A 26,793-nucleotide genomic window follows, 5' to 3' on the forward strand; every position below is an offset into this window, starting at 1 on the left:
TATGAACACTTCCATGACTTTATTAGAACACATAAGGATGGCACTGATATACAACAGAGGGAAAGGGCAAAAGGAGAAAATGAAATGGAAACTCACTATGCTCCTTCAGGATTAAGGCTCTGGGCCCTATCTCTAGTGTACACTAACCATGGAGACATGGGGTAAAAAGAATACTCAATAAGCCAATACCTTAATCAAATGAAGCAATTAGTTATGTGGGCTAATATTTCAGTTCAAAGACAGTTAAACCCTCTATGGTTAACTTTTAATTACTTTAGCACTGGATGATGGACAGAGTAAATTCCTTATTGTCTTTTTTTAACACTTACATTGGACACACTTCAAATTGCATTGAACCATTATTCAGGAAAAGATTGGGGAAGCACTTTGTTTATCTTTCCTGTCTCTCTGATCAACAGTGACCTGTAATACATCCCATACTATTAATAGGCAACATGGGGCAGCTAGGTGGCACAGTGGATAGAGCACCAGCCTTGAATTCAGGAGGACCCGAGTTCAAATGTGGTCTCAGACACATTCCTAGCTGTGTGACCCTGGGCAAGTCACTTAACCCCAGCCTGGGGGGGGGGAAATAGGCAATATGGCATTTCATATATATCATCTTGTTTGAACTTTGTGTCTTGTGGAGGGATAATCATGCCAATTTCTTATATGAGAAATGTGAAACTCAGAGAAGTTAACTTACCCATAATCACACAGCTGGCAAGTGTCAGGGACAGGTTTGGGCCTTGTTTTTCTGATTCTCATCACCACACTGTAAGTGGCAAAGAGTGCCACTCCAAGAGTGGCAAAGCAAGAATTGGAGTTGAGCTGTTGTCTCATCCTTTTCCAAGAAAGGAGGTTGGAAAAGGAATTAAACATTTTGGTCTACATTAAATAATCTTGCTTTTCAGTGGTTGTTAGGCTACAGGATCCTGGGTAGAGAATAAAAAAGTGGTAACATTAATACTAATGCTATAGATGAGTTGAGCCAGAAGATCTCATGGGCTTCCATCATGCTCAAAAATATAACTTGGCACTTGATAACTATACTAATCCTTTCCTGGGGTCCTGAAGACTGGGAGAGCTTAGGGAACTTAGGCTAGTGGATCCAAAGAAATTGTTTCTCAAGCCTTAAGGGAAGTGGTTAGCTATCACCCCTGACATAGGGGAGTCACTGGCCTAGTTAGGACTGCCTGCAGACCCCATGGAAAGAGACTAAGGAAGTCCTCATCTGGACAGGAGGACCCTAAGGGAAAGGAGACAAAGGCAGATGGGTAATCATTGACCAATGATATCTATTCCCCCCAAGGGAATGTTTAAAAATGTGAAGAGAAGAGGGAATTCTCTTTCCCTTCCAGTTACTGTCAAGAAAACATCAAGCTTGACCCGACTGGGGTTTAGGATCAAGCCATCATAAAGAACAGTTACAGGCAGAGAATAGAAGTCCCTCTTCTTTCTCAGTAAAGTTATCAAAAATATCTACAAACTTTGTGGATTAGAAAGTACAAATAGGAAAAATAATTTTATATGTATATAAAAATGGTGCTCCAGCACCTTGGCCTTGAATACCAACTCAGGAAGTGGTGGTCTGACCTGGATTATGGGACAGGGCCCAAAGGGAGGCTAGGGAGTAGGATATGGTCCCAAGAGCAGAGGATAGCTCTGTTTCCTATTTTCTCTAATAGATATGGCTTTTAAAATGCTCATTATTTTTCTGAAAAGTCAGGTTCTTGGCTGGATCTAATTGTTTTGGAAAGAATCTGTGTTGGGTTGGTAGAGACTCTCAGTGCTTTCCACACACTATGTGCTTAATGCTTCTTCAACTCTGACTAAAAAGTCCTATTGGGATCACTTGCAAAATTCCTTCTTCTGGGACAGGGACCTATAGCTATGGCTGAGAGGGGTTTGAGGGTCTTGTCAGCTAAACATAGCAACTTAACTTAATCCAGCTTCCTATAGAACTAGTGTCTAGTGAGGCTTGGTAGACTCGGAAGGAACTTCCCAGGTTCTCTATCCCACCCTCACTTCTTAAGCAGGCCTGCAGAAGCTGAGTAATGTGCTTGAGGACAGAATGCCTTCCCTTCATGAATTCCCAGTGCTGTGTCCCATCAAGGACCTGGGGGAGGAGGGGTCTGCCAGAAGAGAGATCCGCTCTATCCTGCCTGGCTCCATCAGGCAGAGGCAACCACCAGCTAAGCTTGAGCCAAGGCTGGATGGGCATGTAGTAGGCATCCCCTCATTCAGGGCTGGATGACCATTTGCTGGGTACCATAAAGTGGGGGCTCTTTTTTGAGTCTGGGTGGGCTCTTCCTTCTCTGAAACCTGGATTTTGCCTCATGCAGACAAACAGAAGCAGGCTTTTGGCCTCCACATTTCCATTCTTTTTACCCCACCACGTGGCCTCAAGGTCGCCCTCAGTGGCAGGGGAAGCCTCCTGGCTTCCACTTCTCAAGGCCAAAGCTGGAGTGCGCAGCTCAGCCTGAGGGAGAAGCAGGAGATTAATTTCTTAGTCGTGTCCATGTGGGGTCAGGCAGGAGGAGCTCAATGTGAAGCAGTTGTTCCTTCCAGTTTTGCCAGCCCTGCTAACTCCAGAGCCGGGTCTTGGTTCCACATTGGTCCTCTCCTGACTTGTCTTCTTTCAGGGTGTCCTTGGTTTTCACCAAAACCTAGTTTCTCATTGAAAAATAGACCAATGTGGCCCCTTAGAGATGTTCCTGATGCTATACCTGTATCTAACCTCAAGTCTCCTTTTCTCTTCTGACCTGAGCCAGAGGGCAAGAAGACAAGAGAAACAGGCAGGCCAGACTTCAAGGGAGCAGAAAGGCTGCTAAGGAGTCTTTCTGGGGAACAAGCTGTAGTTTGGTACCTTCCAGAACAAATCTCTTTCTTCAATGCTCCTTATCCCAAATGGACCAAGATTCTTGTCTTGGTGTCTTGTTTGCTTTTGAAAAGCTAGAGACAACAGAACAGCCCTAAGGGAGAACAAAAGGAAGAGTCCCAGGACTGCCAAGTCCTTAGGTACCAGGGCCACCTTTTCCCACTAAAAAACCTTGGAAGCCAATCCTATTTCTTTTCTAAGTTAACATTTAGGCCTCAAAGCAGGAGCAGCTGGAGGAAAATGTGAAGAAATGGACTCTGCAATAGGGAGCCCTACACCTTCTCTGGGGTTTCCAAAGAGACCAAGGCTGGTAGCTTCATTCTGGAGAGATAGTTCTGTTGGACTGAAACATGCCAAAAACCACTCTGGCTTTAGGATCACATTTCTCCTTGTGGTTGATGGGGAAATTTCAGTCACAGTTGGGGACTAAAAGAAGTCATCTTGGAATAAGAAAATTTATCTAGTTCTGTGCTCCTCTGGTTGGGGTTCTAGGGCTGGAGGAAGGGCTGGGCTCGGCGAAGTCCCTCCTTTAGGAACTGTGCATAGGTGGTTGTGGATGGATCTTCAAAGGTAGAGGAGAAGCTAAAGACACTAGTCTCAATATCTTCTGGTTTCATGGAAGTGATGTCCAGAAAATAATTGGCATTGATATGATGGATCTGGGAAAGAAGCAAGAGATAAGAGAGGATTAAGCAGAGGATCCACAAGATTTAGTGTATGGATCCCAATTTTAACTACTTAGAACCAGGTAGGGAAATCATGTTCTTCCCCTAGATTATGCTTTTGGCCTGAGCTCCACAGTGAAAAGTGTTCCCAGAGGACAGAGCAAAAATGGTAGCGAAAAGGCAAGAACTTGTCTGAGATCTCCCATTTTAAGTAAAAACTCAAAACAAATTCTGGAGTGCAGAATCTTAAGCCACAAAAGAAGGGGTGAAACAATGTAGAAGGTCAGTGGAAAAGTCTATTGCACTGGGAGGAGAATGGAGTCATAGTCTGGTGTTTAGTATCAGGTTGTGCCTCGGCGAGTCAGCAGCAGGCCTTGGGGGCAACTGAATTGGTGGCAGCAGCATCCAAAGTTCTCAGCCCACAGACAACAAGGGAGTTGTACAATTATTCTGAAAGAGATTGCAGGGGTCCTTTTGCTCTGGCAGTCAGATCAGGACTCTGCTGCATTACCCATACACAGAAACCTGGGTCACAGTCCTGTGTTGCAATCCCAAGGTAAGGAGAACTAGTATCCGAGAGCTTGTAGATAGATACTAGGGAAGAGAGATAACTAGGGCAGAAAAGTGCTTGTGGTCTCTCACGATACAGATCATAGGTCAAAAGAATAGTAAACACATGTCTCCTTAGCTCATATCATCTTGGAAAAACTGACAACTTCCAGATTCCCAAAACTAGCTCTGAAAACAATTGCAAAAAAACCCTGAGGCTTGGGACAGTGCCCTCTCCCACCTATGAGCAGAGATGAAACTTGACATAAACTTAAAAATTAAGAAAGAGTCTGAAAAAATGAGTAAAAACAAAAAAGAGAACCTGATCATAGAAAGTTACTATGTTGACAGGGAAAACTGAAACACAAACTCAAAAGAAGACAACGGAAATCAGAACTGCTATATCCAAAGCCTCAAAGCAAAAATATAAATTGGTCTCCAGTCCAAAAAAAAATTCCTGAGAAAGCTCAAAAAGGATTTTAAAAATCAAATAAAAGAGCTAGAAGAGAAATTGTGAAAAGAAATAAAAGTGATGAAAGAAAATAATGAAAAAGGAGTCAGCAGCTTAGTAAAAGATGCACAAAAACTACGAAGAAAATATCTTAAAGAGATCCCAAAATGAAAACTCCCAGGAATGTTATAGGTAAATTCCAGAGCTCCCAGGTCAAGCAGAAAATATTACAAGTATCCAGGAAGAAAAAAATTCAAATATCATGGAGTGGCAGTCAGGATAACACAAAATTTAGCAGATTCTACATTAAAGGACCAGAAAGCTTGGAATATAATATTTCAGAGGATAAAGGATCCAAGATTGTAACCAAGAATCACATACCCAGCAAAACAGAGTGTAATTCTTCAGATGTAAAAATGGACATTCAATGAAATAGAAGACTTTCAAACATTCTTGATGGAAAGACCAGAACTGAATAGAAAATCTGATTTTCAAATACAAGACTCAAGAAAAAGATTAAGAAGAAAGATAAATCATAAGGGATTCAGTAAGGTTAAGCGGTTTACAGTTGTACATGGAAAGATGATACTTATAACTCCTAAGAACTCTATGATTATTAGGGTAATTAGAAGGAGTACACATAGAGGGCATGGATATGAGTTGAATGGACATGGATATGAGTTGAATATGATGGGATAATATCTCAAAAGATAAAATTAAGGGATGTGAAAGAGGAATGCATTAGAAAAGGGGAAAAGAAAATGGGGTAAATTGTCTCATAAAAAAGAGGAACAAAAAAGCTTTTACAGTGGAGGGGAAAACCCAGGGGAGGCAGGAAGGAGTACTAAAACCTTACTCTCATTAGAATTGGTTCAAAGAGGGAATAACTTAAGTGCTCCATTGGTACAGAAATCTATCTAACCCTACAGAAAAGTAGAGGGAGAAGGGATGAGAGAAAGGCAAAGGGGATGATAGAAGGGAGAACAGATTGGGAGAGGTAGTAGAAGCAAAACAATTTTGAGGCTAGACAAGGTGAAAGGAGAGAAAGAGTAGGAGGAAACAAAAGGAAGAGAAACAAGAGGAAAAATTAGAAATACATAGTTATAGTAAATATAGTGCCAAGCCTCGTTCCTAAGGAAGACCTGAGTTCAATCCAGCCTCAGATTCTTTCTAGATGTATGATTACTGGGCAAGAATTTAATCTGTTTTGCTTTAGTTTCTTTATCTGTATAATGCCTTGGAGAAGGAAATGGACACATGTTCTAGTGTCTGACAATAAATTCCTAAAAGTAGGGTTATGAAGAGTTAGACATAACTGAAATGACTAAATAACAAAATCAGAACTGTGAAAAAGTTTGTATATCAAATTTCTCTGACAAATGACCTCAATTATCAAATATATAGAGAACTAAGTCAATTTTATAAAAATAAAATTCAATGTAGTTTTCAGATGAAGTTATAAAAAACTATAGTCCTATGAAAAATGCTCTCAATCACTATAAATAAACTCTGAGATACCTATCCATACCTATCAGATTGGCTAATATATGAAAAGGAAAATGATAAATGTTGAAGGGAATGTGAGAAAGCTGAGACACTAATGCACCATTAGTGGAATTGGGGGTTAGGTGGCGCAGTGGAGAGAGCACCAGCCCTGAATCCAGGAGGACCAGAGTTCAAATCTGGTCTCAGACACTTAACACTTCCTAGTTGTGTGACCCTGGGCAAGTCACTTAACCCCAGCCTCAGGGGTGGAAAAAAATGTACAAAATGAGAAAAATAAGAGACAGAGAGACTAAGCATTCTTATTTCCAAAGGGAAGCATGCAATTTAATTAACCTGGAATACATTTGACTCCACCCCAAAAGAACAATTGTAAACTGATCCAATCAAACTGGTGACCAGGTGAAGAGTTTGGCCACAGTAACTTATGACAATCATCCAGGAATGGATGGGAAGGGTAGAAACACTGAAGAAGAGAGTCTTACTCCCCTCCTCTTCCCCCAACTAGATAGCAGTCATTCAACTAGTGTTTGAGGCAAGGGAAGATGGGTAGGCAGGCAGGCACATACCACAGTTCCATTGGGTAAACAGATCAGCATCTCTACAGGGAAACTGTACTTCTCCAGGTGCAGGTTGGCCAGCACTTTGTGGAATTCATTTTCTTGGCTATTCTAAGGAGTGAAAAGTTGGACAGTAAATAGTTTGTTGGCTCAGTCCTGAAATCTTCCTACAATATTCTTCTTTAATGCTATGGAACTTGGGGGCTTCCTTCAGCCCTACTCACCTGAAGCTCCTCCAACTCCTTCACCAGGGACCAGCTACTGATGAAGTTGTCATTGAGGAGAGTGAGGATGGGCGAACTTTCCAGGACTGTCTCCCGGAGAGTCCGCCCTGAACCTGTTCCAAAGACAAAGTAGGATATTATGTAGGGGATAATGTCTCTCACCTGGAGAGCTAAGTAAATTATAATCCAAGTCTCTCTTGGGACTCAGCTCCAGCCACCTTTGTGACCACTAAGTCCTTCACAATTCCACCACTTGAATCTGTTGTCTTCTCAGGTACCCCATGGTCTCAGGTGGTCTTAGGTGAAGAGTTTGGCCACACCTTAAGTGCTTCTCCTTCCCTACACACCTCCCAACCCCAGTCCTTCACCTCAGCAGGACTGGTCATCCAAAGCCCCCCAGAGCAGGATGGAGTGTACTAATTTGTTTTCAGCCTTGGCTCGGTCAAATGCTTCAGTGAATGGCAGGTAGGTGACCTAAAGGAGAAAAAATGGAGATCAAGAACCCTTTGTTGTCGTTGGGAGAATGCCTGGCACCTCCCTCCCAAGAATTCTCTGGTCTATAATCAGGGTTCTTCACAAAGACCACATGCTTATTGACTGACCAACAACTGCTAAGCTAGGGACCAGAGAATTGTTTCTTTCCTGGTTAAACTTCCTCCCATTAATCCCTTGGAAGTTTCTAGTGGAAGAACTGGCCAGTTGCCCATCACCAAATAACAAATTCTCCTTTTCAGAAATGCCATTTCCTTCCAGCCTGGGAGTTCTCCAAACCTGGGTAGGTTCCAGGTTCTCGTTTCCATCTTTTCTTCTTCCCAGTAGCTCTTTTCAGAAGAGCCACTATAGGAAGGGGCTCCTGCTAGGTCTGTCTTCTGCCCTCTCCCAGGTCTCACCTTCTTGAAGGGGTACATGGCAACTTCCAGCTGCTGAGTTGCCTTCTCCCAGCTGAGCTCTTGCTGCCACACAATATCCTCAAACACAAACTGGATGGGCTCCCCGGAAGGTAGGCGGCTGTCAATCACATTGCCATTCTCATCTTGGATCACAGATGGCACAGAGGGGCCTTGGGATTCAAGCTCCATCTATAAGAAAAATGAAGTAGCCAGGGATGAAATAGAGATCCTCAAGGACCTCTAATTTGTGGGTTAGGGAGGGAGGGAGGGATGCTGGATCTGTGTGTTTTAAGGAAGCAAGACCTTTGGTCAGGAGTGCAGCTTGGGCAATGCAGGGATCCTGAGGAGGAAGTCAAGACCATGACTTTCATGCTCAGAAAGCTCAGATTAATGGAAGGGACAGGCTGCGCCTAAAGAGAGCTGATCTAAGACATGAAAAGAAGGACAAGGAAATGCATCTGCTATATGGAACTGGAAAGGAGTCTGAACTGGATCAGAATGGTGTCGGGGCAGCTGTGATCCCGAGCATTCAGGTGGGTCAATCCAACTGGCCACAGTTTCCTGTCCCAGACTGCTGCATCTCAGATAAGAATGGCCACTTATGAGAAAGGCTGGCTTAGTGCAAACCTCTTCCCACTAGGGAAGGAACAATAGATTTTCCCATATATCAGTGGTGTGAGCATGGAAGTGGGGGGCTCCTGGCCCTCAGTGAAGCACACCTGGTTGATCAGACAAGGTCAAAATGCTGACATGATAGCAGTGTTTTAAAGCAATGTAAATAAAACATTATTGTTCTTAAAAACGTTAGATATCAGTGGTGTTATGGGAAAGAGACAGTGACCTACTCTGTACTTCCTTTTAAAATAGGAGTTTTATCTTGAAGTTCAGAAACTTAAGAAAATTGATGATTACATTTTGATATAGTGGAACACTGTAGTACTATTTATTTTGTTTAACAACCTTATTCTGAGAAAGGGCCCACAGGTTTTATCAGACTGCCCAACAGATATGTTCACAAAAGATGAAGAAAAGATTTCCATTCCTCCTCTTTGGTCCTTGCACCTGGACATCCCTAACCCTGACCTTTAGGCAGGTATCAATAGGGAGTCCCTATATTAAAGCACTTTTTGTCTTGACTCAGGAATGACCAGCAGGATGCCTACCTGCACTCTGGGGAAACAGAAATGAGAAAACAAAAGGCCTTGGGACCTCCCTTGGACAATGGTTCCTTCAACAGACATTTATCCAGTTCCTATGTAGTAGATTACAAAGAAAAAACGAATCAATTCCTGCCCTCAAGGAGCTTATGTTCTATCTCAGGGATATGGAAAGTAATATAAAGTAATCTGAAGAGGCAAAGGGTTCTGGTCAGAGAATGGGAAAGGGCAATGGAAGGGCTGGGCCCTGCAGGAAGCAGGTGGGCAAGGCACTCAGGCAGGAGACAGGCAGTCAGGTGCAGCATGCAGGAGTGGGCCAATCTGACTGGAATGGGGAATGCACCAGGAGATAAGGAAAGATGGGGAAGGATGGGGTGGGTTTCAAATGGGAGGCCTAGGAGTTAGTGTTAATAGGGAACCACTGAAAAGCTCTGAGAAGAGGACCAGCAAAGTCAGACCTTCCCTCCACCTGCCCCAACATGGGGGGGAGCATTTTATTGGTCTCTAAAATTGATTACACTTTGTGGCCTCCTTTGACAGATATTGAAGGCTCCTTTGAATTTACCCAACCCTTAGGTGATGGACAGTTTTTCTGAGTAAGCAAACAAAACAACAGTATTAAATTCCTATATATCTTGCTACTTTATCCCAATTCTTCCTAAAGAGCTTTCTTTCTGAGATACCAGATTTGATTTTAAGTTAAAAAATTTGTTGGTTCTCTGTTATCTTACCTAAAAAGGTCACATGTTTGTATCTTCTAATTAGAAGAAATATATTTAAGCTACTATGTTGCTTTCTAAATCGTATATTGGGTAATCTGTAAAAATTGTATAAGCCGTACTTTAATATTTTGTCAGCCCAGGTGAATATGTGGCGTACATTTTGTGAAATTTGGTCCAGTTATTTAGATATTATCTATATTCTGAATCTTAAGATTTGTCTTGCTTTTTCCCTTTAACAAAGAAATAAAAGCAAGAAAATTTGGCATATAGGGATATGTGTAATTGCAGAACAAATTGTATCTGAAAGCTGTGTAACATTTCTAAAGATAAATATGATATTGAGGAGGTGTCCCTCAGTATCTTGAAAGCAGTTTGGCTTCAAAATATTTAAGTTAGGTTTTAATGCAATGACACCATTGGGGAAACAGATATGGGGGGATGGGTAGAAATTTTTTCCTGAGCTTTGATGCTTTAAGAGAGTTAGTGGAATAGCCTTGGAACAAATTGTGCCTAATTATGGATTGGTAGAGACTATTGATTCTACTAATGGAACACACTTTATGTTTAAGGTTTTATAAGAAATAAGGGGGAGGGATTGCAAATTGAGTAGTAATTCCATATACCTGGACATTTGCCCTCATCTGGGAAAGTAGGAAGCATGAATCAGATTCTTAAGAAACGTATTACCAAATTGATGTTAGGGACTAAATTAAATTGCCTTGGACAAAAGAATTAGAACTCTTCCCAGAAGTGATCTGGGCTTTCCCTTTTCCCCATATGAGATGCTGTTTGGTTTACTTTTATTTGGGAATACAAAAAGGGAAGATGCTCTTTTGAAACAAAGGAAAAGTTTTTAGTTTTTAGTTTTTTTAAAAATTATATACTGCCAGTATCTTCGTCCCTTTTTAGCCCTTAGGAAATGAGGATTGCTATTCCAGACAACACTTTTGGAGTCTGCAGGAGAATGGATGCTTACTAAGTTTTGAAAGAAGTAGAGTAGAAGGACCTTACCAGATGCTACAGATGACTGAGACTATAGTCCGGAGTCTGAGAATCAGACTTAAAAGACCTATGGAGGAACCTTAAGAATGGACTGTTAAGGACAATTTATAACCTCTAAAATTGACTTTTCAATTAGGAATGTTCTGGTAGGAGGGGAGATTAATTGTGCTTAGAGGAATTTTAACAATATTGATATTGTACCTATTATTTATATTTCCAGAGAAGTCTATAGGGACTCCTCAATTGGAAGAGGTTGAATTAACACACTTTAGGATGAATAAATTATTAATGTTAATTGTGATAGGATTCTTTAATATAAAATTAGGATGTTTTATATTCTATGTGAGTTTTAATTGGTTGTACTGATTTATTTGAAGGCTTTTCCCACTGTTTAGGGAGATTCTGAAAACGATGGTCTCTGTCTTTGTCCTTTTGAACATGGTTAATACCTGAACATGTTTTGATATAGGCTGGTAAAATGATTTGTGTAATGTTGAATTTAAAACCCTTTTATTTAGATATGAAGATAAGCTGTGAACTTTCTAGGATGAATCTCTTACTGCTATCAATGTAAGTAGGTATAGTCCTACTTATTTAGGAGGTAAGATCCTTGAAAACTAAATTCACCTGAAACTTTGATTAATGAGACTTGCTATTTGAGATAAAATCTCTTGGGACTGTAGCTGATATTATTTGGAGTTTTGAATTCAGATATGATTGTCTGATGGGTCATCAAGCAATGATTCACCCTCTGAAAGGAATATGCTCCAAGCTACAAGAGGAATGTGATCCTGAATTGTTATAGGTGGAGGTTAGCATCTGGGCAAGAGTTGGGAGGACAATCTTGGCCTCCACTTAAAGTGGGATCCTTCTGATCCAAGTTTCCTAGTAGTGTCCTTTGAATAAGAACACACCTAATTATTCTTGAGTCTGGCTATAAGGTGGAACTGTTATTGCATACAATTAGCTAAAGATGCTTTATCCTGTCATCTATGTGCTCTCAGGCTGAGGCCTAAAGCACAAGTTTTTGATTATAATCATGTCCCTGCTTTTTCCTCTTATAACAAATTTCTATAATCAGGGCAAGTGTTTAGTAAATGTAAGATCTTGCAGTTTCCTATCTGAAAATATGTGGTCATTATATCCTAAATAAGCAAGTATTCGGCCTAGTCAGCTGTCTGTTGCTAGATGCAGATATCTGTCTGTTTCTTTTAGCATTTTTGTTGTTGCTGAATTTTGTGATAGGCATTTTAATTTGTGAAAGATTACCTACTCTAATTACTAGGTACACAAACGGTTGGGGAGATAGATGGCCCCAGATGGGAGTTGGGAGTACAGAACTCCAATTTTTATGCGGAATAGGCTCATTAGATTCCAGGCTGAATGGATGAAATAATTACTAACCAGGTGCCAAAGGCATTGGATTTGTTATAGATTTGAGAGAGCATATAGTTAGCAAGGAAAGGGCTTTTAAAAGTTCCTTGTTGAGGAAATACTAAAGAAGAGAAAGGGACCTGTATGTGCCAAAATGTTTGTGGCAGCCCTTTTTGTAGCGGCTAGAAACTGGAAAATGAATGGATGCCCATCAATTGGAGAATGGTTGGGTAAATTATGGTATATGAATGCTATGGAATATTATTGTTCTGTAAGAAATGACCAACAGGAGGAATACAGAGAGGTTTGGAGAGACATCAACTGATGCTGAGTGAAATGAGCAGAACTAGGAAATCATTATACACTTCAACAATGATACTGTATGAGGATGTATTCTGATGGAAGTGGATATCTTCAACATAGAGAAGAGCTAATCCAATTCCAATTGATCAATGATGGACAGAAACAGCTATACTCAGAAAAGGAACACTGGGAAATGAGTGTAAACTGTGAGCATTTTTTTTTTGTTTTTCTTCCCAGATTATTTTTACCTTCCGAATACAAATCTTCCTTTGCAACAACAACAACAACAACAAAATTCGGTTCTGCACTTATATATTGTACCAAGAATATACTATAAGATATTTAATATGTATGGGAATGCCTGCCATCGAGGGGAGGGGGTGGAGGGAAGGAAGGGAAAAATTCAGAACAGAAGGGAGTACGAGGGATAATGTTGTAAAAAAATTACCTATGCATGTGTACTGTCAAAAAAAAGTTATAATTATAAAATTAATAAAAATAAAATAAAATAAAATAAAATAAAAGTTCCTTGTTGGAACCCCCCCCCAATTTCTCAGTTCAAAGGGAATATCCCAAGAAGTTGAGGCATGCCCTTAGCTGGCATTTTAAATCCTGAAAGGGGCTTAGCACCCTAAAAGAGTTAGTTAGCTGTAAGGAGGAGAAGTAGGGTCAGAAAACAGTGGAGTTAGGAGGCATGAGGGAAGGGAAAAGAATGCTGTGGTAGGCTGATCCAAAAGAAGGTGACAGCCGTGGGATGGCCCACAAATAGGTTTTATAAGGAAAATTTAACCTCAAGGACATGACTGGGATTTCCACTGGAGAAAGATTGAATAACCTGGAGAAGGAAGTCTAGTTAGACAAGGATGGACTCTAGTAAAGAAAAAGGACAAACCAGTCCAGAGGGATTGGACACTGAGAACAAGATGGTTGAGGAAATGTATCAAGAATGGTGTGAGGTCTTCAAAGATTAATATATAAAGAGGAGAGATTGTGTAGAATGAACTGAGTGAAGACCCTCTCATAGGAATATGACCTTAAACTATTGAGACTTTTGCAATAAAAAGTTGAGCTATAGCTAAAAAGCTGCAGGTGTTTGATTGTCTTGAATGAAAATTATCCTACTTCCAACCAGCTCTAAATTAGCATCGAAGTACTTCTTTTAAAGGAAATTTATTCTTTTGTTTTTGGGACAGATTTCCATGTTTAAAATATAAACCTAGATTCTGCCAAACAATGGCAGAGAAAGTCAAAAGGGGATCTTCTGTTCTATTTAATCTTGTGTTTTGCACACCCTGTATGAGGGGAGTGGGGAGATGCCCTTTCTTGGGAGATTGTGGTAAACCCTTTTTTGCTTTTTCTTAATCTGAGATTGTTTTTGTGATCGCTACTGCCCCACATAGTTACAAAGAAAGATTGGATATATATCAACATATTTACAGAAGGATTTTGTCACAACTTAGAACTGGAAACAAAGTGGAGACTCAGTAAACAACTGTGGTACATGAATATAATGGAATGTGATTTGCTGTACATACGAGAGCTTCTGAGAAACATGGAAGCAGCTAGTATAAAGTTAAAAAGAATAAATAATGTACATGAAGATTTCAGCGGTATAAATAAAGAGGCCATAAAACTTAGGGGTCTTCATGTAGATCCAAAGCTTAGTCTGGGAGAAGAGATGAGAAGAATCTCCTTCCTACATGCAGGCAAGTGAGAGACAATGGGGCAATCTCTTTAGGCAGACTGTGCATGTCTTGGATAGCTTTACTTAATGGGCTTTTACTAAGTTGTACTAAGTAATTATTTAGCAAAAGAAAGTTTTCTGGGAAGAGAAAAACTAAAATGATGTGAAGACAAAATGCATTAGCAATCCAAAAGCTGTTGAAAGAAAAGCCATCATAACACTACAATTGAGAAAATGTAATTAAAGAAAGGTTACTTGGCTTGCCCAGAGTCCCATAGCTAGGAAGCATTTGAGGCTGGAATGAGGCTGGGATGACCCCATGCCCAGTGCCTTGCCCACAGTGCTCCCAGCTGCCTCTGGGTGGTAGTGATGATGCCAGCTGCTGCCAAGGGACCAGACTTATCTCCGGGGCAGGTATCCCTGGACAATAGTTAGCCTTCTTTATAAAGAGTAGGTGGAAGCTCCTTAAAGGCTCTGTATTTATTCTGCAGCTGGGAATAGGAGGGAGCAAGAGCTTCATCCTCTTATGCAAAATGTCAGTCTGGGGAAGGGGAATGGACAGAGCTGCACAGAAAGCAGCAGCCACATTGTGGCGAGTTAGTCTAAATCATCAGGCCTGAAGACATAGTTAATTTGGCAACTTGGAATGAAATTGGTGGCTGTTACAGAGGTAAGGGAGACAGCAGACTAAGACGCCTTACTGAAAATCCCCTTGAAATTTCTCCCAGAATGGTATAACTGCTAATACCAAGACTGTGGCCTACCAAGGGAACTAACTTTCCCTTCCCCCCCAAAACCAAAACAACCCAAACAAAATGGTTTTATTTACACAGTAAGGGATATAGGGGAGTTACCTCAGAGTCTATAGTCAAATCCTTGGTTCCTCAATAGAAGGATGGTTCTGCCATCCTTCAGGGGATAAGTATAATCCCCACAACCCTTCTATTCCAATAAAGGACATTTCCTCATTCTGGGATTATACTCTGCTTTGATAGGTAAGTCATTTGTGCTTGTAAATATTTTGATTTTATAGACTATCCTATTCTATTCTAATAGTAGTTGCTAGATCTTGTGATTCTGCCTGTCATTTCTTGGTATTTTTCTCTCTTTTGGGGCCAGTTTTAGTATTTTTTCTTGATATGGAAGCTTTGGATTTTGACTAAAACATTCCTGGGACTTCTTTTAGGTTATTATTGGACTTTCTAATCTTTACTTTGCCCTTTGATTGTAATATATTTGGGCAAGTTGCACTTATGATTTCTTGAAATATAATATCTAGGCTTTTTTTTTTTTTTTTTTTTTTTTTTTTGGTGTTCAGGGAGTCCAGTGGTTTTTAAATTATCTTTGCAGACTACAAGTATCTCTGGTCTGTTTCTGGTCACACTGGGAAGCTTCTGTCTTGTTTCCCTGTTCTGCTTTGGGCTTTGCTGGTAGGCTCCCCCTTTCCTATTGCCTCTGGGATTCTGGCTATTTGTGTAGTTGGGCTAGATTAATCACTTCATACTGTTACTCACTGGATTTTTAAATTGTTGCTAAGTCTGGTAGGACTTGTAGGTTTTTGTTGGGATAACTATGCGGAAGCAGGGTGGCTGCTCCCTCCTTCTCCCCCCCCTCCCCGCTTAGGCAGCTACCTTGGCTAGAAGTCTTTATGGTACTATTCTAGAAGAGCCCTCATGAAGGGAAATGCCAGGGTTTGCTCTTTCAAGCTAATATCCTGCACCTCATTGAGGAACAGGCCTGGATATCTTCTTTCACAGCTAAGTGTGTAGAGTCCCATTCCCTCCCAATGCCTTCACTCTAGAGCTAGGAGAGAGATGGGGCCTTGGACGCTATACTCTCATCCTCCCAGATAAAACTGAGGTCCTGAGTAGTACAAGTTAGATGAAGGGACAGAGACAGGGTTGCTGTGGGGATGCTGTAGGCAGGCTCGCCCTAGGCAGCAGTCACACATGTGCATACCTGAGGGAGGTAGCCGATGTCAACTTCCATGTTGCTCTTCTCATTAGCTCCATACAACCACTCCATGTCTACATTCAGAGACCTGGTAGGAAGAACATGTTTGAACAGGTAGCCTGCTGGAGGAGGAGAGAAGGAAGCTTGTTCTTGATCATGGACCAAGTCCCTGATCCTCTCTCAGAACCAGTCTACCCATCTACAGCCAGGCGGGTCATGTCACTAAATCAGTGGGGCCATGACTAAAAAAGCTAACCAGGAAACAGAGATCTAGGGTTGGGCAAAAAGGAACTAAGGGAGGAATGGGGTCAGGCTCTTTGGGATGGCAGTTACTATGGAACATGGGGATGGCCAGAAAGATCAAGGTCCAAGTAGGACCTCTTAATAAGAAAGGATTGGTTCCAATGGTCTTGTGAATGAAGAGAGCCATCTGTAACCGGACTGTGGGGACTGAGTGTGGATCACAATACAGTGTTTTCAACTTTTTTTGTGGTTTACTTGCATTTTGTTTTCTTTCTCATTTTTTTTCCTTTTTGATCTGATTTTTTTAGCTTCCAAATCCTGGAAAACCCCAAAGGGGGACTCCTGATTCCCTAGAGGAGTGTTCTCTGGATCTTACCTGTGGTTGGGCACAAAGAGCTTGAAGTCCCTCACGTGGGTGGCGTCTTTGGTGAGGATGATGTGCCCAGTGAACTGTCCTGGAGAGAACCAGAAGGGAAAGTGGGGTGGCTCGTTGAGCTGGAACTCGGCATGGATCCTGTGGCCGGAAGGAAGGAGGCTCAGCTAGGAGGAGGAATGGGTTGCTCTCCTCTGAGGGGCTGAGGGAGCATGGCAGGGTTTCCGCAGAAGATGTCAGAACTCCCCTTTCTGGCTCCCTGTCATACCCTCATCACCCTCACCTGACCCCTTTCACAAACACAAGGTACTTATAGGAAAGGGCAAATTCACATGCCTCAGAGGTCAGACATTAGTTCAGGAGAACCAGAAAGGGAAACTGTTGATTTGGAATTAAGTATAGATTCCCCTGCTGGAGGGAAAGGAAACACCACTAAGAATGAAATCTAGTTGAATCTAGGGGATGGCTGAGAAAAAGAATAGTGTTTTAGCTACCAAAAGTCCTCCTCTGCCCCCTACAAAGCTCTCTGGGGCTATTTAAACAAACTTGACTCAGATGATGTTAAAAATCCAGAAGTTCACTTTGATCACATGGGAAAATAGAAGAGTAGAAGATAAACTATAAAAGCTGATATTCATATAGCACTGACAATGCAAAGCATATTACATGTTATTTTAATTGATCCACACAGTAACCCCATTAAGTGGATGCTCCCAACCCATTTTACAGATGAAAAAAACTGAGGCTCGAAGAGTGACTTGACTTATATCACAAAATTCATGTCTCTGGCTGGTTTTAAATTCAGGCCTTTCTGATCCCAAGCCCAGCATTTTATCCTCTATCAGTGGGGTCAAAGTCAAATAGAAAAGATTTTCTACAGAAAGGATCCCTGTTCCTGCCCCATGCTGCTTTAGTTTTAAAATGTATTATTATCTCTGTTGGGCTGCAAATGTGTTTGTTTTGTTAACTTTCCCAACTCTATTTTCATCTTCTTTCTGCACTTCACCTGCAGATCTCAGACGGCCTTGGACCCCGCTGCCTTTTGTAAGATGAAGACTCGGGGAAGAGGAGAATACTCTGGAAAGAGAAGTGGGCCAGGGACAGTTTTCCTGTCGACTTTTTTATCCCCAGAGCCTAGCACAATGCCTGGCACATAGTAGGTGCTTTATAAATGTCTGCTGATTTGAAGTTCAGATGACAGAAGCATGAACACATGAAAGGCAGTTTTTGGTGCTCCATGACCTAGATAACTGAAATCTATGGATAACTTTTCCAAGACAGCCATCTGAACTTTGACCCAATCAGTGCTCCCATTGGAGTTATTACCAGAGCCACTCACATAATGGAACGCTGACCATTTCCTTCCCCTCCCCCTCAGGCTCCAGAGGAGGGGCTATGGGAGAGGCAAGGGAATGAAGGGCAGCTGCTCACCTGAAGGCCACTGTGTAGTAGGAGTCACTGATGGCTGTGAGGCAGGCCACAGCACCCTGTGGCCCAAAGCGGGTCTTCACAAAGGGCCTAGGGTGGAACATGCTCAGCAGTCTGTGGATGATGACCTGTGGGAGACAGGGTGGGCCTGCTGAGGGCGGGCAGGGCTCCCTCAGGGGCTGCAGAGGGCCGACCTCAGGCCCACGTCTGCCCTGCTTCCTTCCCTGGCCAGTGGCCTGGAGTAAGGTGTCCTTTGCTGGCAGTCCCCAACCACTAGCCCAACACTAGGGCCTCCCATGCCCAGAACCTCCAGGGTCTCTGCTGACTCCGTAGCTCAGCTTAGAAAAGGAGCCTGCTTCCTCCTGACCCACTTCCCCTAGTTATTCTCAGAGGCTTGGGATGAAATGGAAAAGCTTTTAGTGTGCATTTACTATGCATCAAGTTCTGTGCTAAGAGCTGCTAATGTAAACAGAAAGTGAAGCCAGTCTCCCCTCTTAAGACTCTCTGGGGCTAGAGTCCCTTCTTACCTCTTTGCCTTTGGGAGGAGGAGGGTAGAAGCGGTTGTTAGAGAGGTATCCAGTGAAGATGCTTAACTCACTGGGAATGATCCACCAGGGCTCTCCCAGCTCCATGTTGCTTCTGGGGGGCAGGAAAGGCTTGAATTGGCGAGCAGAGAACTCCATGAGCTGTGAGGTGGGGGTCCTCCACTCTCGTAGCCCAGACAGGGCAAGATGAGAAACCTAGGAGGCAGCAGTGAGATGGAAGACTTGGGTCTGCCCACTAGAAGCTTCAGGAGCACAACCCAGGTCTTGGCCAAAGAATCAGGAATCAGCTGGATGGCAGAAGTGCTGGCCCTGGGCAGGGGCATTCCAGCCTCCCGGACACTCAATCTCCAGCTGTCTGGTGTTCGAGCTCCCATGCACCTCTCCAGCTTTACCCCCACCCTTCAACTCGGCCTGTAAATCTGGAGAGTTGGTGACTTTGCTGTAAATAAGTAAAAGAGGAAGGGCTGGGTGAGGCAGTAAGAACTGCCGAGGAGCTCCCAAAGAGATGAATGTAAAGGGTATTTCCTCAAATCACAGATCTGGGGGGAACTCTCCTCTCCTGAATGGCTGGGAAGGCAACTGGATTCATTAGGGCTTGAGGGTGACTTGTGGGCCATGGGCTCTATGTTCAGCATCTTTTGTACAGGGTAAGCCAGCTCTCTCTTGATTATCTGTATATCTACATATTACTGGCCACAGATTTTTAAATGTAGGCTGGCTGATCCCCAAACCCAGCGAAATCTTCATCCCATTCCTTCAATTTTGGGTTGCTGGGTACTTCAGAAATATAATTTCATTGCAGCATCAGATTGAGTAAACATTATGAGATGAGAACTGCAGTCAATAAACCCACATCATCAAAATACATGCCAGAATCAAATCAAAATGATTTCAGGCTTAGCCATCCATGACTCATCTTCCACTGGCACAGACCATGATTTAACAATAGAAGGGATGGTAGAGCTGCTGGGTGGTAATTCCTTCACTTAAGAGAAGAAGAGGAAGCTGACTTGCCAAAGATCACACTGGCACTAAGTGAGACAAGATTTGAATCTGGGCCTCTGATCCCAAATCCAGCAGGAAAAAATTAGCTCAGCTATAGGACTATTGGCCCACATATGTCTGGGTAGGCAGCACAGTACCCTGCTTATCCCCATTTCCCAAGTTAGGTCTGTGGAGAAAGAAATCAAGAGACAGACACCTCAGAATTCCTGCTGCCTGAAACCTTTTGGGATATCCTAGTTACTCACCCCCAGAAAACCATCTTTGCTTTTCGTCATGGTCTCTAGGAGCAGGGGCTGGAATCGGGCTACTATGGACAGCTTTTCCTCTGGGGACAGGTTTTCTTCTATGTATAGTGTCTCACTGGAATCGAGTGGTGACTTCTCTTCTTCCTCAAAGTCTGTGACAGGTATCAAACCTATGGGGCACAGTTATGATTAATATTCTGCTCTTTCACTGGAAAACCTGTGTGTCTTTGTGAGCCTCAGGTCCCAAATTGCCCGTACATTTTTGCTCCCTTCCCCATCTTACTGGGGAATGTTCCCCTTTGTGAGGCAGTCTCTTTAACAGTGCTGTGCCAGTATATGAACACAATTACAAAACACTTTTCACACAAATAAATCATATCTAAATAACTAGAAAAATATCAATTGCTCATAGGTAGGCTGAACTAATATAATAAAAAGACAATTTTACCTAAATAATTTATTCAGTGCTATACCAATCAAACCAACAAAAATTATTTTTTAGAGCTAGAAAAAGCAATAACAAAATCCATCTGGAAGAACAAAAGGTCAAGAACATTAAGAGGAAAAAAAATGCACTGGAAGACAGACTAGCCATATTAAATATAAAACTATATTATAAAATGGCAATCATTAAAACTATTTGGTACTGGCTAAAAAATAGACTGGTGGATTTGTAGGGCTAGATAAGGCACACAAGACTCAATAGAAAATGACTATAGTAATCTATTGCTTCATAAATCCAAAGAGTCCAGCTTTTAGGATAAGAACTCAGTATTTGACAAAAAGTACTGAGAAAACTGGAAAATAGGAAATAGTATGGCAGAAACTAGGCAGAGACCAACATCTTACATCCTATACTAAAATAAGGTCAACATGAGTACATGGGTTAGATATAAAGGATGATACTATAAGCAAATTAGGGGAGCAAGGAATAAGTTACTGTCATTTTTGGAGAAGGAAGGAATTTATGATCAAACAAGAGATAAAGAACATTTTGATTACATTAAATTAAATTTTAAAAAGTTTTGCACAAAACCAATGCAATCAATATTAGAAGAGAAGCAGAAAGCTAGGAAAACAATTTTTACAGTCAGTATCATTTTTATAAAGGGTTCATTTCTCAAATATATAGAAAACTGAGTCAAATTTATAAGAGTACAAATCATTTCCCAAATGAGAAACAGTTAAAGCGTATGAACAGGCAGTTTTCAGACAAATCAAATGCTCTACATCACTACTGATTAGAGAAATGCAAATTAAAATGACTCTGAGGCATACCTAACATCTCTCAGATTGGTTAATATGACAGAAAAGGAAAAAGAAAAATATAAATGTTGGAAGGGATATGAAGAAACTGGGAAACTAATGCACTGTTGGTGGAATTGTGAACTGATCCAAACATTTTGGAAAGCAATTTGCAACTATGCCCAAAGGACCATAAAACTGTGCATTCCCTTTGATCCAGTGACACCACTACTAGATCTGTATCCCAAAGACATCATAAAAAAGGGAAAAGGACCCACATATACAAACATATTTATAGCAGTTCTTTTTGTAGTGGCAGAGAATTGGAAAATGGAGGATATCCATCAACTGGGGCTGAACAAGATGCAGTATATGAATGTAATGGAATACTATTGTTCTATAAGAAAAAATGAGCAGGCAGATTTCGGAAAACCTGGACTAACATGAACTAATGCTAAATGAAATAAACAGATCCAGAACAATATATATAGTAACAGCAACACTATGTGATGATCAACTATGATGGACTTAGTTCTTCTCTGTAATATAATGATCTAAGACAATTCCAAAAGACTTGTAATGGAAGATGCCATCCAAATCAAGAGAAAGAATTAATGAAGTCTGAGTGTTGATCAAAGCATACTATTTTCATTTTTTTAAAATTATTTTTTGTTTTTTTCTCTCTCATGGTTTTTCCCGTTTGCTTTTTCTTTTACAACATGACTAATGTGGAAATATGTTTAATATGATTGTGCATGTATAGTCAATACTGAATTGCTTGCTATATTGGGAAGGAGGGAGAAAAATTTGGAACTCAAAATCTTTTAAAAATGTTGAAAAAGTTGACTACATGTAATTAGTAAAAAAAATGCTATTAAGGACAAAAAACCAACCCCCAAACAACCAAAATCCAAACAAATGCTGGGGCAATAGGGTGAAGATTTTGGGAAAGATGGCAAAGTAAAAAGCTGCAGAGTATGTGTGAACGTGTGTCCATTCCAGATTGGCACCATCTAAACACACAGAAATTTATAACAACAGAAAACAAATAAGTTAAGAAAACAGAGTAACCTGAATATAGATTGAAGAATCTTACAATGCCAGAGGAGAGCAAAGCACCAAGAAGATGGAGAAGTTACCTGCCAAGAAAGAACTGAAAAAAGAAAAACAATCCCCCCAAAACCAAATGAGGAAATATCAATTGATGAGACAGAATAAAAACCATTCTGAAAAAAAAATGAAGGCAGACAATCATTACCCAAAGGGGCACCAGAGGTTTAAAAGAAGATGTCAAGAGATTGGTAAACATGAAGAAAAGTCTCCTCCAGAAAAGATATACTAGCTATTCTCAGAATCAGCAAAAGGAAAAGGGATTAGAATAGACTGAATGGACTGGATGGGAGCAGGATTGAACAAGCAGACAGCAGCAAAGAGGAGAATCACAGATTGAGAATCACCAGCTTCTGATCAACAAGCATCCTGGGACAGGAGAGCATCTTTGGGCCAAAGGAGGAGAGGGGAAGTGTGGGAAAAGTTCAATTGGGGTTGAAGGATTCAAATCCCGTCTCTATCATTTATTTGCTCTGTGACTGAAGATTTGCCATTTCAGTTTTCTGAACCTCAGTTTTCTTATTTGTAAAAGGAAAATAATAACAGCTTCCTTCTCAGGGTTGTGAGAAAAGTGGGTTATACGAATATAAGTGATAAATATATGTGGAGAAAAAAAGTAGAAATGAATTTCCTGAACTAAAAAGACCTCGGTAAGTTCAGAATACTAAGGAATCTTAAGGACACTAAGAACTTTCCTGCACACAACACTCTATTCCCAGTAAACTTGTAAAGCTCAGAACTTCAAAAGTAATAAAGTTCAGGAACAGGCCACTGCTCCCAGTGGGCTTAATGAAAGGATGTTGAATTAAATTGTTGAAAAGAAGCCTGTCCAAGCAGAAAGGAGAAAGAAGGGATCAAAAGAGATGGCAGAGGATGACTTCAGATTTTTAGAAATAATGGGTAACAGAGAAAAAAAAGCCAAAATTGACACAATGGTAAGATAAGTCAATTAGCCTGGAAAAAAAAAGAATCCTCTGTTTTGAAGGCATTTTAATCAATTCCTCCATAAAGTTTGACAATGACAGAGAAAGGATGCCCTCAATCTAGGGAAGGAGAAGTGCAACAAAGCAGTTTTGGCAGGAGGAAAGTAGCTAAACTAAGGAGGGCTAAAGCTCCATTATGCTCATCCAATGAATATTCTAGATATCCTTCCTTCAAGTGATATCTAATTGCACATTCACAGGTATCCTCAATTCAGACTGAGGGAAGCCCTCCCATAGGGAATCTGGAGCTAGAAAGGGTTATAGGGATCACCTAGTCTGACCCTGTTATTTTACATGAAATAAGCCTGGATTCAAACTCAAGTCCCAAGATTATAAATTTAGTCTCAAAGTTTAGTGTTCTTTCAATTGTAACAAACAGTCCTCAGAATTACTGGCTAGTTTCTGAATAATCTTTAAATTCATTTGTCTGATATTCAAAGCCTTATATTTCTTTTTTTTTAAATACCAATAGCTTTTTATTTTTCAAAATATATGCAAAGATAACTTTTAACATTCACCCTTGCAAAACCTTGTATTCCAAATTTTTTTCTCTCTTCCCCTTTCCTTTCTTCCCTTAGACAGCAAGTAATCCAATATAGCTTAAACATGTGCAGTTTTTCTAAACACATTTCCATCTTCATCATGCTGCACAAGAAAAATCAGAGCAAAAGGTGAAAGAAAAAAATGAGGGAAAATAAAACAAGCAAACAAACAACAACCACCAAAGTTAGGAATACTATGTTGTGATCCACACTCACTCCCCACAGTCCTCTCTCTGGGTGCTCATTGCTCTCTCCATCACAAGTTTCTTGGTTTGGCCTGAATCACCTCATTGCTGAAAGGAGTCAAGTCCATCAGAATTGATTATCACACAATTTTCTTGTTGCTGTGCACAATGTTCTCTTGGTTCTACTTACTTCACTTTGCATCAGTTCATGTAAGTCTCGCCAGGCCTTTCTGAAATCATCCTGCTGGTCATTTCTTAAAGAACAATAATATTCCATACTATTCATATACCATTAACTTGTTCAGCCATTCTCCAACTGATGAGCATCCATTCACCAGTTTCCAGTTTCTTTCAACTACAAAAGGGGCTGCCACAAACATTTTTGCACATGTGGCTCCTTTTCCCTTTTTTATGATCTCTTTAGGATACAAGCCCAGTAGAAACACTGCTGGATCAAAGGGTGTGTGCACAGTTTGATAGCTCTTTGGGCATAGTTGCAAATTGCTCTCCAGAATGGCTGGATCAGTTCACAACTCCACCAACAATGCACCAGTGTCCCATCTACATCCCCTCCAACATTTATAATTTTCTTTTCATCTTAGCCAATCTGAAAGGTGTGAGGTGGTACCTCAGAGTTGTCTTCATTTGCATTTCTCCAATAAATAGTGATTTAGAACATTTTTTCATGACTGGAAATCAAAGTTCTATATTTCTAACTTAATTTTTGGTTATGCCCTCATCCCCAACCATGCCTCTTATCTCCCTCTACTTCTGCATGTGAAGCAAAAAGCTCTGTTAAGTTTACTACATGGGGAAAAAGAGCTAGGAGAGGGGGAAGATGAAGGGGTGATGTCCTGTTCCAGTTAGTGGCAATGGGAGTTGTGAAAAATGAAAATAAAAACTAGCATTTATATACTGCTTTTAAGATTTACAAAACATTTTGCATGTGTTACTTTATTTGATTCTCACAGTCCTGGGATATACTTGCTACTATTATTCCCAATTTAGAGATGAATAAACTGAGATAGATGCTAAGTTGCCTAGAGTCACATAATTAATGAGTGTCTAAGATAGGATCTGAACTCAAGAATTTAAGTCTTCTCGACTCCCAAGTCCAACACTCTGGTCATTGCACTATTTGGCTGCCTATTTGCAGAGATGTTGCTCTATACAATAATTCATCAACTCACCCTTAACCTTCATCTATCCTCCCTATCTACCCATATCCAACCTCTCCGACTACCTGTGAATTTTTCAGCAATGGGCTTGAACTCTTCTGGGCTGATAGACAGGTCTTTGTCTAAATCCAGAGAGGAGAACAGGTATAAGCCTTCTGTCCCCAGGGACTTTAATGCTGCCTCCTGCCTCAGAACAAAATAAGGAGATATCAGATAGATTGGCCATCAGAAAACAGTTACTCAGTTATCCAGGAGGATAATCAGACTGGCAGACATTCAAATAGGCAGACACAGATAGCCAGCTAGCTAATCAGACACACAGACATATACAGACAGATAGGAGACACTCAAGACACATCAACACTCAAGACATATCAACACTCAATTCAGTCTGCAGAGAGAAAGGCAAGACACTCAGAGACCCAGCCAAACACAGAGAAGTAGAGAAGGGAGGTGGACAGACAAATGATCTTCAGAGAGACAGGCAATAAGACAGACAGACAAACAGACATATATTCAGACAGCCAGAGACATAAACAACTGGATAACCTGGAGGCAAGCAGACATACTTAAGCAGGGAGAAAGGAAAGGGGAGAGGCAAACAGAAACTCAGAGAGAGAGAGAGAGAGAGAGAGAGAGAGAGAGAGAGAGAGAGAGAGAGAGAGAGAGAGAGAGAGAGAGAGAGAGAGGAGAGAAAGAGAGAGAGAGAGAGAGAGAGGAAGAGGGAGGAGGAGGAGGAGGAGAAGGAGGAGATTTAGAAGAAGAGGAAGAAGAGGATGAAGAAGAGGAGAGAGGAAGAAGAGAGAGGGAGGGAGGGGAAGGGGGAGAGGGAGAAGGAGAGAGAAGGGAGAGGGAGAAGGAGAGAGAAGGGAGAGAAAAGGAGGGAAGGGAGAGAAAGAAGAAAAGGGAGGGGAAGGGGAGAGACAAAGAGAGAGAGAAGGAGGGAGGGAGAGAGCAGAGAGGAGGGAGGGAGTGAGAGAAGAAAGAAAAGGAGGGAGAGAGAAGAGAGGGGAGGGAGAGAGAAGAAGGAAAGAAAAGAAGAAGGGAGGGAGGAAGAGAGGAGTGAGGGAGAAAGAGAAGAAAGAAAAGGAGGGAGAGAGAAGAGGGAAAGAAAAGAAGAAGGGAGGGAGGGAGGGAGAGAGAGAAAAAGAAGAGGGAGGGAGAGAGAAGAGAGGGGATGGGGAGAGAGAAAAAAGGAGGGAAGGAAGAGTGAGGGAGAGAGAAAAGAGAGGAGGGAGACAGAAGAGAGAAAGGAGGGAGAGAGAAACGAGCTGGAAAAGGGGGAAGGAGAGGGCGGGAGATGCTAGTTGGATAACCAGTCCACTCAATGGGTCGGACAGACAGACTGGCGGGCAGAGCCCCTCCCCCTCCCTCCGGCCGCTTCCCGGGCAGGGCCTGACCCGCAGCGCCGCGGCCTGGGCCTCTCGGTAGTTCGCATATCCCCGGGCGGCGGCGGCGACGATAGCGGCGAGGAACGCCCCGAGCAGAACCAGGCTCCAGCGGGTCGCTCGGTCTGGCGGGCCCGGCGGGGCGCGCGGCTGCGGCCCGGGGCTGCGGGCCCGGACCATGGCGGCCACAGCGGCGGATGCTCCGCGCGGTCCCTCGGAGCCGGCCAGGCCCCTCCGAGCCCGGACTGGGAGGGCGGGGCCTAAGGCGGGGACTAGCCGAGGCTAGGTCCGAGGCGGAGGCCGGAATTGAGGCGGGGGCAGGGCCGGGGCGGAGCCGAGGAGGAGGGCTCTGAGGAGCTGCGTCCTGGGGGTGGGCTTTCCCCTGAACTGCCTGGGCTGGAGCCT

General features: G+C 42.0%; 1 protein-coding gene across 1 annotated transcript; it reads right to left on the minus strand.

The window, feature by feature from the left end:
- Positions 1-26,629, minus strand: LOC141563956 (selenoprotein N-like). Its single transcript, XM_074305791.1, has 12 exons — positions 26,401-26,629; positions 25,066-25,183; positions 19,758-19,927; positions 18,490-18,702; positions 17,966-18,090; positions 16,538-16,675; positions 15,925-16,006; positions 7,724-7,912; positions 7,202-7,307; positions 6,834-6,946; positions 6,619-6,720; positions 1-3,540 (listed from the first exon to the last, which is right to left on the minus strand). Exons 1-12 carry the CDS (start codon positions 26,566-26,568, stop codon positions 3,370-3,372), a joined length of 1,695 nt encoding a protein of 564 aa, XP_074161892.1. The 5' UTR covers positions 26,569-26,629; the 3' UTR covers positions 1-3,369.
- Positions 26,630-26,793: the final 164 nt, after the last annotated feature.

Source organism: Sminthopsis crassicaudata, chromosome 3 (assembly GCF_048593235.1).
Source record: "Sminthopsis crassicaudata isolate SCR6 chromosome 3, ASM4859323v1, whole genome shotgun sequence".
Taxonomy (NCBI): domain Eukaryota; kingdom Metazoa; phylum Chordata; class Mammalia; order Dasyuromorphia; family Dasyuridae; genus Sminthopsis; species Sminthopsis crassicaudata.